This window comes from Diachasmimorpha longicaudata, chromosome 7 (assembly GCF_034640455.1).
Source record: "Diachasmimorpha longicaudata isolate KC_UGA_2023 chromosome 7, iyDiaLong2, whole genome shotgun sequence".
NCBI lineage: Eukaryota > Metazoa > Arthropoda > Insecta > Hymenoptera > Braconidae > Diachasmimorpha > Diachasmimorpha longicaudata.
The window spans coordinates 9,348,883-9,365,173 of record NC_087231.1 but is presented as its reverse complement, the minus strand read 5'-3'; the positions used below and the strand labels follow the sequence as shown (position 1 = coordinate 9,365,173).

The 16,291-nt window shown below is 43.3% G+C and overlaps 1 protein-coding gene across 10 annotated transcripts in view; it reads right to left on the bottom strand.

Moving 5' to 3' along the window:
* Positions 1-137: 137 nt before the first annotated feature.
* Positions 138-16,291, bottom strand: part of LOC135164534 (ryanodine receptor) — a 34,468-nt gene continuing 18,314 nt past the window's right edge. For 3 of the 10 annotated variants that reach the window (XM_064124978.1, XM_064124980.1, XM_064124981.1), the window contains 21 exons: positions 15,933-16,131; positions 15,390-15,766; positions 15,004-15,229; positions 14,900-14,929; positions 14,540-14,687; positions 14,147-14,451; positions 13,499-14,032; positions 13,165-13,397; positions 13,003-13,105; positions 12,772-12,930; positions 12,535-12,650; positions 11,092-12,462; positions 10,863-11,017; positions 10,361-10,529; positions 6,587-10,140; positions 6,313-6,425; positions 5,629-5,722; positions 5,292-5,540; positions 1,378-4,759; positions 1,133-1,298; positions 138-1,049 (listed from right to left, as the gene is read on the bottom strand). In XM_064124978.1, coding sequence (XP_063981048.1) covers positions 887-1,049; positions 1,133-1,298; positions 1,378-4,759; positions 5,292-5,540; positions 5,629-5,722; positions 6,313-6,425; positions 6,587-10,140; positions 10,361-10,529; positions 10,863-11,017; positions 11,092-12,462; positions 12,535-12,650; positions 12,772-12,930; positions 13,003-13,105; positions 13,165-13,397; positions 13,499-14,032; positions 14,147-14,451; positions 14,540-14,687; positions 14,900-14,929; positions 15,004-15,229; positions 15,390-15,766; positions 15,933-16,131 — 11,846 coding nt within the window. In that variant the 3' untranslated portion in view covers positions 138-886. Of the gene's footprint in view, positions 1,050-1,132; positions 1,299-1,377; positions 4,760-4,923; positions 4,945-5,124; positions 5,146-5,291; positions 5,541-5,628; positions 5,723-6,059; positions 6,170-6,312; positions 6,426-6,586; positions 10,141-10,360; positions 10,542-10,862; positions 11,018-11,091; positions 12,463-12,534; positions 12,651-12,771; positions 12,946-13,002; positions 13,106-13,164; positions 13,398-13,498; positions 14,033-14,146; positions 14,452-14,539; positions 14,688-14,899; positions 14,930-15,003; positions 15,230-15,389; positions 15,767-15,932; positions 16,132-16,291 lie in introns of all 10 variants that reach the window. The other 7 variants (XM_064124977.1, XM_064124982.1, XM_064124973.1 and 4 more) reach the window with 6 other exon arrangements.

The following is a 16,291-nucleotide window of genomic DNA, read 5'->3' as shown; positions in this document are numbered from 1 at the left end:
AGTGGGACGCTTGAAATTGAGAACTATTGAGAAGCTCCAGAAGATTAATCGTCATTCAATGGCGAATATTTGTCATTAATTGAAGCTATGGTTGATGAAACTAGACTACTGCCAAGACAGTGAATTATTGAAGTAGATAAAATTTTAAATATTTTTATTCTCAGATAGCCCTGCCGAAGAGTGTTCCTTTTATTTACAATATTCTGACAATCTCAATTAACAACAGGAAGAGTTCAGTCATTACTGTCAAAGAAAAATCGAAGGAAAAAACAGTTCACCGTAGATCATTGTCTCGTGCATCGTTAATTCTCATCAATAAGTAACGAATATATTCATTGTAACTTAATTAAGGATAACAAATTGATTGACTAAGTAGCCATTAATAGGGGCACGACTTATTAAGGGTGGTCGTAATGGGTTTCTCTTCCGAGAAATCTCTCCCTAGTTTGTGCTGTCAGCATTTTCCGAGCTTTCAAAACTCATGCCCTAGAGATTGAGTTCAACGTTATTGAAATTTCCATAGATGAAAGAGCCTCAGTGATTTTACAATCATATTGAGCCATTACAAAATTGAAAAAATAGGTAAATTCAATTGCGACAGTTTCTGGAGATGCTAATCCTCCAATTGGCGATGGAAAAACGTTAATTACGTTTGTCTAATTCCTTAATTTTTCGGCGGAAAGTAGAATTTTTAACTCCTCATTCATATAAACGGTTAAAAAATCTGCAGCTTTGACAAATTTTATTCGAACTCGAAAGATACCCGAAGCTCGCTACGACGTGAGATTGTCGGTGTAATAATTAATCATATTTTCAATTTAATGTTCCCCCTGTTCTCAACGCTTCTGTGGACCACCGAAATTTCAATTAAAAAATATGTTTAAAACTATTTCTTTTTGACATCCTCCTCCACAGCTTCGTTCTGCTTTCGGAAGCAGTCACCTACTGGGAAGAAATCCCACATTCTTTGTTGATACATATTCCACACGTAAGTCTCTTGACCCGTATACTCAGTGTCTGGTTTATTGATGAGATGCATGAGGAAGAACCTAGAGTACATAACAACAGGGTCAACAAAGCCCTCAAGATAACAAAAAATGCAAACGATTTTCGCTTTAATTGTCACACTCACATGTAGTTCGCAAGATTATGCTCCTTTTGTACGTGTGTATCGAATCCATGCGGCACAGATTCGAAATAGTCCTTTCCAAGGCCACAAATAAAGCAGTTGCTTTCCATATTGGTCTTTACACTCTCGAGTTGATCACGAAGCTCACCAAAAGCATCGATAATCAAACCTAAAAGCGTATGCATCGAAAGATGTTTCATTTTCTTTTTTCCACGCACTCGTACTAAAAAATAAATACGAATACTCACCCTGAATGATAGCAAGCAAGATGACGATGACGAAGAAGAAGAAGGTGATATCAAATATAATCCTATACAATTCCGAGTCGTCTCCATCAGGTGCTTCAATCTCATCTCCAATGCCCCCGCCAGCTCTGACCCCCTTATAAAGATGGAAAGTGAAACAGGACAGCATGTCATGACATTTCTTGTCTACCTCCCCCTCCTCTTCCTCCTGCACGTAAAACTTCCTGAAGAAGTTGAAGGCAATAACTGTATAAATATACACAATAATAGTCAACAATCCCACAGTCATGAGCAGTTGCTTTCCATTGTGCGTCACAGACTGAAGAATGGTTCTCAAGGCCTTGATTCCGACTGCAACATCAAGTAGATGAGCAGCGAAGAAGAAATAGTTGTAATTTCCAGCAATCGAGAATGTGAGATAAAACAGACTGTATAAGAATGAATTATCAGTGATGGTGACACCACCCTTCCAGATCTGATATCTCCAGTCGATGGACGTAATCCAGTGAATAGGTCCACTGCCCCCTTCCTCCTGCTGGCTAAATGACGTTTTTTCCATTCCGAGAAGATTGCTGATATAATCAAAATCATATGTCTCACTGTACTTCGTTCGCACCTTCTTCTTTACGAATTTATCCCAATAATTGACTGGAAAGGATTTAGCTGATATGACCATTTTATCCCAGTGTGCCTTGATGTCGTCCTCATCAGGACTTTCAGCAATATACAACCCATCAAACTCCACTCTCCTAGCAATTTCTTTTTCTCTTTTGAAAATAGCCAGTGGTACTTTAAGTTGATAGTAAGCGACCAGCATGGCGAGTGAAACCATAGTATGTACGACAGCCATGAATCTCATAACATAGGACATGTACTGATAATCCTCGGGGACGTCAACGTACTCCAGAAGATCTTCCAGGTCCTCTCCAGAGCCCTCTCCCCCTCCACTCCCTTCGAAAGCCCCCCCTTCCGACCCCGAACCTTCACCTGAGGCTTCTCCAATCATCTCACTCAGGGATTCCTTGCTGGTGTCGTCAGCGGCATCGAGTGATGTCACCCTGTAGCATAGTAGTGTGAAGTTGATGGAGAAGGCGAGTACCAGAGCAATCCACTTGAGACTGTAAAATTTTCTGGCCAAATAGGAGACAATTCTTTTGCCATATTGAGAGTCTGTCCCATGAACAGCTGTGGGTTCCACCGGAGGTACTTGTTTATTGGCAGCAATGGCTGCCATTGCAGCTTCCTGAGCAGCTGCAGCTTCGGCAGCTGCAGCAGCCTCCGCCCTCGCCTGCTCACCTCCAAGCAGCTCTGTCAATGTCATCGGTCCCTCAGACTCTCCGGCTCTGCTGGATTCGTCGCCGGCGCCCTCCTCTGGAGTACTCTCCCCAGCTTCTTCCATACTAGACTGCGGGGTCAATGTATTAGTCTCGTGAGCCGCTATTTTTATCTGTCCTCCGTCCTCCTTAGTTATATCCATTCCGAACGCTTGGATCTGGAGATTGGATTCATCGGGCGTTGCTGGTAACGCTGGTAGATGCCTCAACGGCTTCTCCTCTTCTTCCTTCACCTCAACCACTTCTTCTTCTGTATTTGGTCCCCTCATCAATGTCAACAGGATCTTCAAGAAGTAATTCAGAACAACACCAACACCGAATCCGGAGTAGTAGACTGCATAGAACCACATCCTGAAGAATCCAACGAACAATTCGGGAATTGTCATCTGCTGCATTTCAGCTATTTTCGTCTTAATGTTTCCGGGTGAGAGCATCGACACGGAGAGGGAAAGACCGTCTTTGAAAACTTGGAGGCCTCTTCTGAATGGATCCTTATTTTTCTCCTCTTCTTCGTCACCCAGATATGTGTAAGAGGATTCTCTCACTTTATTGAGACCACCCGAGTCCTCCACTGCCATCAGAGAGCTAGCATGCTGCATCTCGAAAATTGCATCCTCGCAGAAGTTTATGAATGTCTCCAAGAGTTCTTTGTCGCCAGCATCCACCACTGTTGTGTAAAAGTACTGTCTCTTCGATTCCTTGATCTGGGGCTTCTCCCACTGCTCAATATTCGATTCTTTTATTTCAAAGTACACTCGTTCAATCTTCTTCTGGCCATTCAGAATTTCTATTCTACCTAGGAAAGGCTCGAAGTAATTCAGGACAGAGCCGGCTGTCTCTAGGAATCGGGCGAGTCGAGGCTCGTTGGGCATGTGTTCCGACAAATTAGTCAGCAGTACTGCGAGATTGAAGCCAATCTCCTTGGCAGGCTCATGGAAACGTCCCATGAATGCTGCGTAATTGATCTTTCCATCGTGATTAGTCTCACAACATGCCAGCATGAATTCAATCTCTTCAGGGGTGTAACTCTTCTGCTGTTCCATCTTTTCTTTGAAGTCCTTGGGGTGAACCCATCCATCGTTATTGGAATCAATTTCCAGGAAGCTTGGAGATGTTACCAAATCCTTCAGCTTGAGGAACATGTCGAAGTACTTGAGAATGAGCTCGACATTTCCTGCAGATTCTACTAATGTGTCCACCATCTGCTTTCCAATGGTTCCGTTGACGACATTTCCCTCAAGCATGGACAGCATCATCGTGATCATGTCTTTTTGGAGGTTGAGGAGTTCCTTGAGGAGGTCTACTTGGCTGCTGTGCTTTGACAGTTTGTCTTGCATGTGAGAGAATAAAAAGAGGAAACCCCCGACTGCGTCCCAAAGACGAGAGTGTGCAAGTGCTTGCTGATTCTGGGTGCAAGGGCCCTGAATCACTTCAGTCAATGTGTTGAAGACCTGACTAGCTACACCAATAGCTTTGAAGAAGTTCGCTTTCCCTGCTGGGTCGATAAGCTCCTTGCTGGAGTAATGCCAGTAGAAGTCCATTATTGACTCCTGCAATCGCAGGAGGTAATCGACGGTGCAAATGACCACGTTCACTGTCGTTGTGTTCCCTGCTTGAGTTCTGAGGTAATTCTGCCACTCCAAATTGTGGCCCTCGCATGTAAGTTGAATGAACCTGAAGAGTGCACACGTGAATTCGGCGTCATGCATGTTTTTCTCCCCAGCGGCCCCATCGGAACCCACACCCAACCCCTCAGCCTTCGTGTTTCTTTCAAAGGCGTCGAGATCCAGGACACTACACGAGTTCATCAGACCGGCTATTGAGGTAAAGAAACCGACGTCTTTTTTCTCTTTGAGGTGGTTTAACATCCCTTTTTGTATCTCTATGTTACCACCGCGGAGAATGGATATTCCGAGCTCTAGGGTTTTCATGACCATTTCACTGGGAATCCCCTTGCAAGCTGATATGTGAAGGAGCACCATCTCGGCTACACCTCTATCTGCCAGGCGGGTTTGGTGAAAGAGCAGTTTTTGTTTCTCCATCTCTTGCTCCTACGCGGGAGAGTAAATGAGACATTTTAGAGCAGAACCAAATTACTATTGCTCATCGACGAAATCCTTACACTGAAATTCTTTTGGTCTTTTGTTCAATCTTATAATTTATAGTTAGAAGAAATAGCTAATGATCCATTCTTTGAGTCTTCAAATATTCTTACCATTAATTTGTGCATTGGCCTCTTCGGGAAGCATGAACAAAATAATTACTTTCAGTACGCGATTTCAAGGTATTAATCGCATGAATGATACAGATACAACAACAATTAATAGGTCAAGTTCTACGATGAGGATGAGTAAGGTTTACGGAACAAGAAAATACTGATGGAAACGACGAGCATCATGACACTAGATTGTCTTACCAATATGAGTCTATGCGTCGGCTGCTGGCCGATACAGAAAGTTCGGAAAAGAGAATAGTTACGTGCATTAATAGTCAAATTTTCTATAATACGAAACCTCATCACTTGGGGAGAAAATTGCATTCAGTATTAAACCGAGTTGATTGAATATCATAAGGACATCTTACGTGAATAGAGGGTCCACTCTCCTCGCCCTCACCGCCACCTTCCTCAGCCTCCCCTTCCTCTTCCTCTTCACCACAGGATTTCGAGATAATTTGGGCGTAACTCATGTAGAGGGGGTCCTCCTGGAGGGCTCCAGAGCGTTCAGTCATTGCTCCGCGACAGAAAGTCGTTACAAGTTGAGTTAGAGGATCGGGTTTGCCCTCTTCCTCTGCCTTATCCATTTTTTTCAACTCTGCATCTTCGAACGATTGCTGTACGATTTAATTGGCATTATTATACTTTCAATTCGACTGTTTCGAGAGGGGAAATAATAGTTCGAAATATAGTGATTGGATTTACCGTCAATTCTTCAATCATTATCTCTTGGCCAACATTTTCATCCTGAAGCCACAGCTCGTAATAAGTTCTTGCAAAAATGTTGATTGCACGATGTCTATAAATTATTTATTGTCAATTAAAATCCCATTATATTCATGAAGAAAAGGGGATTTCTTCTTCATGATAAATTTTGTAATTTATTAATTGAAAGCAGAGATTACTCGGTACATTTCAGATGCGATGCGATAAAACCAAGTCGACTTTTTCTTTTTGACAAAGTTTTAGGGAAAGATCTCTGAATATAAGATACCGGAGTTCTTGTGAAAGTCTTTCTCCCCAGTTCCTTTATTCTGATATCTCAAATTCCAAGATATTATCGAAAAACTAATGAATGGTGAAAATCAATTTAGTTTTACTGCGTCCCCCCTCATTTTGACCATGTCACCTGTTACCTTCTCAACTTATAAAGAGGTTCGCTACGGAGACACGCCATAGCTGCTCGTTTCCTTGCAGCACATAGCACACGTTTCCATCCGTCTCGGGATGGTGGTGGCTTTGTTGCCTATTAGCCAGCATGCAGAAACACACACAACACTAGATTTGTTAAACAATAATATCATAAAAATTCAAATTGGAAATACTTCGATAATTAGTTTCACAAGAAAAAAAACTCAGTTAAAAACGTAAATTAAAAAAATGGGATACCTGGGTAAGGAATGTAGGGGAGTTTGACGGAAACAAGCGATAACCGCTCGTTTCCTTTCAATCGATACCACGGATCTATAAATATTCTTGCTCTGCTGCTGAGGATGATCTATCTACTCGGATATAACAAGAAAATAAATTCAAATAATATTAATAAAAAATAAATTAAAATGACCAACGAAGTCGTGAAATCAAATGAGTTATCCAATTAATTTTCGTAGACTTTCATGAAAAGATTGAGCTTTTAACATATATGATTCCGACTTAAACTCACCATGTGCAGCCCAAACAGAACCTTTGCCATATCAGTAATCCTAGCAACAACATCCTCCAGCTGTTGCGGCTTAACGGCCTCGAGAGAATCTTTCTTCTGTCCAAGCTTGGAATACAAATAATGCTGCCAAGACATCTCATCCGCGGGATCCAATTTATCCGGCAGTGTTAACTGTGTTTTCGCAAACTCTCCAATGTCAGGCTCAGGTAATTTACTCAGGAACCTGTCCTTGCAGTGTTGTACGAGCTCTTGCTCTCTCCCAGCGAAGAGATTGAGACCAACCGGAAGCAGACGTTTGAGACAAGCCACCATCAGTGAAGCCTGCACCTCCTTATCCTTGTCCCTCTTCTTGTCTCGATTCTTCTTCTTCTTTTTGCCAACTCCCCCAGGTGCTGATCCATCCGTCACAGTGGCCGTTCTTCTAGTGGCTGTGGGCATGATCAGGATCATATTATCGATCTCATTGGCAGAGATGAAGTTCTGCTCTTCCTTCAAGAAGTATTGGGACTTTGACCAGATGTTAAATATCGCGGCCACATGGTTGTACAGGTCCTCGGCCTCAGGAATATTGTTCCTAAGCCAGTGATTTCTCTGGAGGTCAACGTACTTGATCAATAGAGGATAGAAAGCATAGATATCCCTCACTAGCAGTTGCCAATCTTCCTGGATCTGCGCCTCCACCTGAGATGTATCATCAGTGGAGGACTTAATGAAGCCTCGAAGAGATTCTTCCTTATGGAACATAGTGTCAGTTCGCTTTCTCACACGTTCAGCAAGTGGTAAGAACGGATCCTTCAGCAGTTCCTCAGAAGAATTAATGATGATTTGCTGAGTGTAAGCAGCGATTCGCGTCATCCAGGGTGCACTATCATTTCCGATATTCTTCTTGATCAGTTTCAGAACATTTTTTAGCAATTGGTTCATGTGATCGCTTGTCACCATACTGACATAGGTCCCCTCGGTCGGAGTGATATTATCAGGTCCCTGAGCCCACCAGAACGGTAGATAAGAACACAGAAGTGGAAGGATAACGTCTACAACATGAGGAGCATCATTGTAGGTCTTGTCAGACTCCACAAACTGATCCACTTCCGTTAGAATCGTCTCCAACGTTGGCATACTCGACTCCATCCTCGACATGATGTCCTGGGCCTCCAAGGAATGGTCGGCGATTCGATTCAATAAAGAGAACTGATTATTCTTATTCAAATGTGGTTCCAAAAACGCCACAGGGAAGCAACTGGAGAAAGCTCCCAAACAGGATCCCAAATTTGGTTTGTTCCTCTCGATCTCTGTCTTCAGGTATTTTCTGTCATGTGTCAGAGTGGAATCAATGCCCAGAGTGTATAGCGAAGCCAACATCTTGTACGAAGCGACCTGGATCTCGTCCAGGAGAAGATCACTTCCGTATTCACAAGCAGCTAGATGATCGAACATGGCTGTCAGTGTAGCCAGGACAACATTATTAATATAAAACAGAGATGTAGATGTCTTGAGATGAGTTCCTCTCAAGTGGGCGTACTTGCCCTCCTGCAAATTCATGATTGTATGCCCAAGATCGTCGGCGGTATTGTTGAAGAAAGTCAACATCGAGGTTCTGATAAATTCTGGGCAACTCTTTACCAGTGACTTGGCATCAATTCCCTTCACTAAAACCTGCAAACAACGGACTGTGATTCTCACATCGGCGCCGAATGCCGCAAGCCGCGATCGAAGGAGACTAGCTAATTTGCAGAACAACGCAGCCACCATCTCCTTCTCCTTCAATGAAGCCGCTCCCACATTATTCGTGGGTGTTGCAACAGTGATGAAGTAATTCCTGTGAGTGCTAAAGTACTTCTCAACAAGTGGCAACACGACTTTGCTGAAGAACTTGATGTCTCTCGTCGATGTTTTAAAGCTAATTCGTCGGCTGTATGTGTCTGATGGTTTCAGCAGTTTCATGTTAATAGTCGCCTTATCCAAATATTCAATGAGCTTCACAAGAAGTGTGAATGCAAACCTGCTTTCCGCAGATGCATTAGGTCCCGTTACTTCTGTATCTCCACCTCGATTGGGCTTGTGTAGTTTGTAGCCTTGATACTGCAGGTACTTCAAGAATTCCTGGGATCTTTCTCTGTCCTTTCGCTTCTCTTTATCGGTCAGAAGATCGTAAGGAACCAGCTGTGTATGAATTCCTCCTCCGGATGTATTCAACTCCTCCTTCTTCTTTTTCGCCCAGATATCGTGGGCATTGTCTGCAAGTCTCTCTGCCATGTTCTGCATTTCCCTGCTCAGAGTTAAGTTGGTCATGTCTACGGGATGGGGATTGTAGTTGAAAGGGTTGGCAGCGTCTCCTTGGCTCTTAGAGGATCTCCTCAAGGAATTTCGGTTTGTCGAAGGGGTGTCCACCTCTGCATGTTCAACACTCCAGCCAATAGCTAGCAAGGCCTTCAAGCTCTCTCTGACAGGTTCTTTGTACCGTTCCTTCTCGTAATCATTCAACATATTGTAGGGCTTCAATCGGGGATGAGTTTTGTTGGTATCCGACCAGGATTCTCCATATGTCCAGCCGTTTTCCAGCTTTCTACTGGCCCAAGCGTCGTGATAATGCTCTGAGAACTTCTGAACGATTTGGTTCAGATCGTTTGTGAGAACTACGCTGGAAGTATTGATGGGCTGAGGGTTGTAAGGGCCATCCGGGGCTTGAGTTGATGCAGTTTTACTGCTGTACCATTCGTCGTCATAAGTTTTGGGCATTGTATAATCAGGAGGTAGCGCGCAACCGATGGCAGTGAGACAGGGGAGAGCTTTTCCAAATAATTCGGGATCGTAATCCATTTTTGAGAGGGAGTCGAAGATATTATCGAAAAGGACCATTGTCAGACGCTTCTCCTCGTCACTGGATGCTCCGTAAGCTCCTTGGGCACCCACTCCAGTTGAACCGTAGTATTTGGCACAACGTTCGTAGTGCAGAGTGAGGAGACGCAAGGCTACAGTTGTGTATTCTGATAAATTCGAGACATCGACAGTCAGCTTTCGCAGGAGCTTCAGAAGCATACTAGGCTGCATCTGACTAGTCAGTGCTACCAGGAAGTCAGAAACAGCTTCTCGTTGACCTTTGGTCAGCATTCGATTCTTGCTGAGACGGTAGACTGTGTGGAGTGTGGCATCGAGGAGACTTGCGTAGTTGTCAGCTTCGTTGTAGAACTTGGAGTGCTTTATGAGGAGGGGGAGAATGCTGACGCCAATGTATCGATTCATCGCTAGGGCCATGTCGGATTCGTAACCGTCGTTTCTGTCGAGCATTGTTGCTGCGCGCAAGTCGGGGAGGAACGCCTCCTCGAGGAGTCGGAAGAATAGTTCTTTCGTCTCGATGCCGTAGACTCGCTCGAGGAAAAGAACGATACTTTGCTTGTGGCCGGGGATTAAACCTGAGGGAGTGTCACTTTTTGGACGCTCTTGGCCAACCGCTGGGTTTAAGAGAGTGAAGCGGAGGGACAGGACGCCTTGAAGGTCGTCCAGGGGTACGAGGGAACGAAGAATCGCTCTGGCTCGAAGAGACTCGTTCTTTCCTGGAAGGGGAGTAACATGAATCCATTCTTGTTTTCGAATGGAAAATGCGGGTTCCCGTGTACGAATGTAGGTGTGCATATGTGTGATGAATGTGGACTAATTCCATTTAATTAAAATTCAGTTCATTTTTTGCTTCTTTTATTTTCGATTGTTTGAAAAATTGGTGAATAGAGTTTTTAGAAGTGGTGATGAAGTGGATGCCAAGAGTTGAGGACTCACCCTGTTCAATAACTGAAGAGTCCGGTGCACATCGGCCGAGTAAGTCAACGAGTGTGCAGTAAAAATTAAGAATAGCCGCGCCAGTATCGATGTAATCCTCATCGTCATCGGACTCTGGTAGTGGGTGCTCAAATTGGCCAACTGAGTCGCCTTCGGGTTGATCGTGCACCTGTTTAAAACGCTGAGTTCAAGATTCATTAGTCGTGGAGTTGACACATGCTCGGATTTACATTCAAATCGACCAAAATCGATGCAAGGATTTTTTCTGGGGTGGAGGGTAACGACAACGTACGGTAAACAGTGGGATTTTTATTTGTAGAACGCAGGCCACATGCATTCAATGGGAATTATGTCAACAGTCATGTTTTAATGATTTTTCATGTATGGAATATCACGAAAAATTGTGGGAATTGTTTTCGGGGGAAATCTCTTACTTACGACCAAATCCTTCAATCGATAATGTCTCATCAATGCTGCGATTTTTTGAAGCGATTTAACTTACTTTTCGACGATCTGCGATGCGTTCTGACATTTTGTTGGCATCAACAATGGCTTTCATTAAACCATCACCAGCTCCACGCAAAGCAGGACCGAGACACTCGGGTCTTCGGATGAGAAGACGAATCACTAAGTTTGCATTCTCCTCAACGCTTTCACCTAGATATTGACAAAATTTCTTGATAATTATATTTCCGGAAGTCGTGGAAAACATGAATTGCCGTATCACCCACCATTGACCCAAACGCAGAATCTCAAGAAGTCGAGATACCTCTCTCCCTCCACCGGATCCCAACCAAGATCTGGATATCCCTTCTCCACCAATTCTGAATTCGACTGAAGTCCACACCGGGATAGGTAGACAGCAATTTTCTCAAGATAATGTTCCCTGAGTGCCAGGGCCAGCTCAGTATTCTCCATCAAAGAGGAATACGCAACGTCGAGAGGAGTGGAGCCTCTCAATGAAGGCCTAGACAGCAGAATATTGCTGTTCTCCAACAAGAAGTCAAAATGATCGAACATAGCCTTCTGATTCTGCCTCGACGTCCTACAGAAGTAGCACAAAAATCTGCAGCAAGCAACGACCATCTCATGCGAAGTGTCCTTCTCCTTGGAAGGAGCCTCACCCTCGGCGGCTTGAGCCTGGGCCTGAGCATCGGATTGAGCCTGGGACCTCCGTCCAAGCGTGTTTATCATAATGGCCATCACGTTTTCATGGATTCTGAGGACTCTGATCAAGTCCGGATGTTGAAAGAATGTGTGGTTGTTCACCAGCTTCCAGAGTCGTTCCCTCACCAGTTCCTCCTCTTCTTGGGACATCTGGACAGGCAGTAAGGCTCGTATTTGGCTCAGTCCCACCCACATCTGCGCCACATCCTCTCTGGTTTTACTGTTCGTCACATAGGTCTTCTCCAACGCTCGAATTAATTCTCCTACTGTGTCGTATTGTCTAACAAGAAGACTAAACATCTCTCGAACTAATTTGGGAGTTTCTATCTGAGTCTCCTCGGCCCATTTTGTGATCGTTGAGATGAGGACTTTCCTAAAGACCTCCTCCGGTGTCTTTTTCTCTGGCTCAACAACAGGTTTTTTCTCGCTCTCAGAATCAGTGACTTCCTTCGCAGAGCTTGTGATGATTTGAAGGACTCTTTTCATCGCTCCAGGCTTTTCAATGTCCTCCACATCGTTAGCAGCATCGGCCGCTTCCTGGAGAGCATGAAGAGATACGTAGGACATCAGTTCATTGTGAAAGTCGTTCATCTTCGTTATCATCTCCTCGCCACAAGGCATGTTATCTGGATCGTCGTCTTCTAGGTTCTTGAAACTGAGGATCGCGTTCATCTGCTCTCGAGGAGGACAACGGAACTCTTTGGTCTTCTTAGCAGCTACCGCTGATGGTAGATCAGATTGTTTTATGTCAATGTAACGACGCAGTTGGTCAGTCTGCAGCTCGCCCACGAAGTCGTGACTGAATGCAATTATTGACTCAACTCGGTGACGCAGCTGCACGTCGCAGAGGTGTTGTAGGAGGTAGCACATCTGCAGCTTCGCCCCTTCCGCCATTTTCATATGCAAGAGACCTTTTCTATGCTCATCCTTACCCTCTGAAATTTTTTTTTTCATATTTTTCTCTCTTTCGCCCGTATTTAATGAAACCAGTCAATGTAATTCATTACCTTTGTCAAATGTCGGATCCCAGGTTTCAGGATTAATCATAATCAAAAGCTTCTCGATGTCCTCATTCCGCAGCATCCCCACCAAAAGTAGGCGATCTACAAGTTTTATCAAAGGCCTGGAAACAAAAGTTCACAATTCAATTTTTTATTTAACTCGTCTAAAGAACAACAGCAAAGAACAAATAAAATGAAAAATAAACTGCAGATGCTACGGAGATTGGTGAATGTAGGACATACAAGAAGAGATTCTCGTTACTGCCACCGATGGGATCTCGGTTGTGCACCTGATTAACTTCGACAGCCTCCTTCAGTGCCATCATCACATAGTCACGAACAATGTCAAGGGGAAAGTACGGACTGTAGAGACTTCGGATATTCTCGATGCTCTGGTTCTCACTGGAAGGAAGTACCCTTGATGTCGACTGATTAGTAAGGGGTTTTCACTACATTGGGACTTTTAATACTTACTTAATGTCCGTCATTTTCATCTGTGGACGTACAGATTCTGTCTCCAAATATCGTAAACTATGTCGCATTTCTACATTCTCATAGAGATCCTTTAATCCTTGCCCTAGACAAGTAAAAAAAAAATATTACACCCAGCTCACTAAACTGAGAAAAATATTGTACCTAGGGGAATTATATATTCGTTCTTGCAAACTTCCATGGTGGTTGCATGTGACTCGAGATGTAGAGCAATGAGAAGGTCATAAAACCCCTGACGAAGTGGACCCGACATGTACTCAGCCCGAATTGCATAAAGCAATTGTTTCTGATCAACGTGAAGGCAGAGTGCGTGGGCTGCACGATAATTCGATTGATAACAGAGGGCTGCGTACAATGTCAATGTATGTGCATGGAAACTGAAACAATAAGGTCAATTAGACGTGATGAATATTATTGTATGATCATCATTATACATTCCCAATTAAACCCGCGAGGATTGAACTTCAGATATGTTTACCTCAAGAGTTTGTCCATCTCAATGAGTTCGAGAATATCAATGCATCTGTCCTCCTCGGGAATATGAAGTGCGAGCATGGAAATGGCGTCTTCGCAGAGCATTGACCATCCTCTAATATCGGAGAGCTTCAGAGCATGAACCTGAAGGGATTGATTTGGCACTCTAGCCCACTGATGAGGCTTCAAACACTGGACTTTGAGTCTCGGAGGGAATTGGGGGATCACATGCCGATCTGAGTTTTGGAGAACAGCAGCAGATAGGGGTAGCGTCGACGAGGTCCTTCCGAGTTCGATTTGTAGGATCTCCTTGCTCGTAGCTTCGACGAAAATCGCCGGGAAGAGCTTTGTATCGGGCTCCATTTTAAATTTGTGACTGGTTTCCTTTCCCTCGCAAGTGAAATAGATTAATCCAGTTGCTGTATCCACGAAACAACCTACGAACATTCCCTGGGAGGCACCTTTTCCAGATGCGTCTTGGGTCACTTGATTATACAACTCGTCTGCACGTACCATATAGCAACTTTGTCTGTCCACCCTGCAGACAATTTTTTCGATTATTCGTTATTTACAACATCGTTATGAGGTAATGCATCTTGTAAAATTGAAAAGAAATTGTGATGAAGATATCGTACAAAATTTCAGTACATACTGTTCAACAGGTCGATCATAATCATCGACAATCACTACTGACGCCTTCCTGACCCGATTAAGATTAAATTCTTTCGTGTGGAGATGATACTGGGATGTGACCCAACCGATGTAAACATGAGTGGGATCCTGACCGGGGAAAATTCTTACTCCGTAGAAATATTCGTTCATCAGCTTCAAACATTCGGCATCGTAGAGCTCATTTCCAATTGCCTCTACTCCAGTTCCTGTGAGATTCACAGACATCGCTTTGGGGGTAGTTGGACTGCGGTCCGGGATAGCGGGTGGCACTACTTTCAAGTCAGTCTTGAAAAAGTAGAAAATTTGGGAATAGAATTAAAGCACAATAGACAGGGATCATCTCCTTGATGACTATTCGTCGTAGTAGACTTACGTTTGATACGCGGACTTGAGGAGGCGCTCGGGACGACAGTCTGCCCACAGAGACACCTTTTCCACTTCTGTCAGACATGTCTGACCGAGCGAGTGGATCTGGTGTTTTAGCCTTTGCCTCAGGAGACTTGTTTTTCTTTGAGAAAAACCTGAAAAACATTAGTTATGGTGTTTTCTCAATTATACATGTGAAATAGATTAATGAGAAGTTGTAAATTTTTTATTTCCGAAAATTTTTGTTTCTCACGAACTTCAGTTAAAAAAAATAAATACAATGAGGATTTTCTATGAGAAATTGTTGGCAAAATATGCCTGATAATTTTTATTAAAAAATTGAGTATCTAAGAATAATTCATCTTACTCAATGTCTTCCATCTCTTTGCTAAGCTTGCTGGCAAAAAATATTTCTCCGTTGAAAAAATTGCCGTCATAAATTTTCACATTTACGACTACGACGTTACATACCGAAAGGGAGATTTTCCACGCTTGGATTTTTTATCGTCTTTGACATCTCCGTTCATCTCCTCATATCCATTCACCATCTCTCCTTCACTGTTTGCATTATTCAGGGTACGAGACCCGTAAAGGGAATTCCTCCTTGGTGGCCTGGATGGTCGATTTCTCATTGGCATTGGGGATTCGCTCATTGGCATTTCTTCCGCGGCATCGTCAGAATAATTTCTTTGTAGTCCTGAAAATCCGAGAAAAATTATCATATCTATTAAAGTCTTTGTCATCTTTTTATGTAATAAGTATAGCAGAAGGTATAAAAAATTTTAATTTTCCAAAATAAATTTAACGATATTGCTTTGTTCTGTCAGAAAACATTATCCATTTATTTTCCAATTCACCTTTGATATCACTCATGCTAAAACCGGATTTCATAATCTGCTCCATATGAGCAGACGGTTGTGCGGCTTGTTGTGCCTGTTCATTTTGCTCGGCGAGCAATCGACTCTGTCTCATTTTAATCTCCTGCCCGCGGCGAATCTTCTCGGTCTCCGTAATAAAGCTTGACTGGCAAATAACTGGTAGTGATAACCTGAGGAATTCCCAGTTTGCTTTCTCCATCGTCTCAAACGTGTTGTGAGATATCTTGAGACAGGGGGGGCTGTCTGAACCAGCTGGGATCCTAGCAACATCGATTCTAGTATCCGCCATATCATCAGTATTCTCAAAAATCGGTTGATCCTTGGTATACCAGAAAGTCACGTGACGATTCATATTCCTGAGACAGGCAATATTTTTATGAGCCCTAAATTGCTCATTACATTCTATTATAATGAATCTCAAGCTCAAAAATTTTTAGAAAAAATTCTATGAAAGTCCTGGGAGTTTAATTGATGGCATAAGCTCTAGAATCAAATTCCTTTGATAATCTCTCTCTCACTTACACACAGAATGGTTCATATCCCTCTTGAAGTCCACAAGTAGTGAAATACTGAAGAGTATCGACATCCTGTCCAAACGTGAATTTCGCCTTCTGCCCAACACCGAGGGTGAATGCAGGGACGAATGAATCCCCCTGAACATCAGCAAAAGATGTTTCTCCCCCCAAGGCATCCATGAGGAGCTCTCCATTCAGAGAAAAACCTATGATACGGTATCGTCAATCAACTCTTACGATTCAAACACGCAGGTCTGATTGAAAAAAATGGATACTTCATTCCGGGAATGCTTTATTCAGAGCTACTATAAAACGTTAGATTTTTTCTTGCGTAAGACATACTCGGGAGGACAGCACAATTAAGCT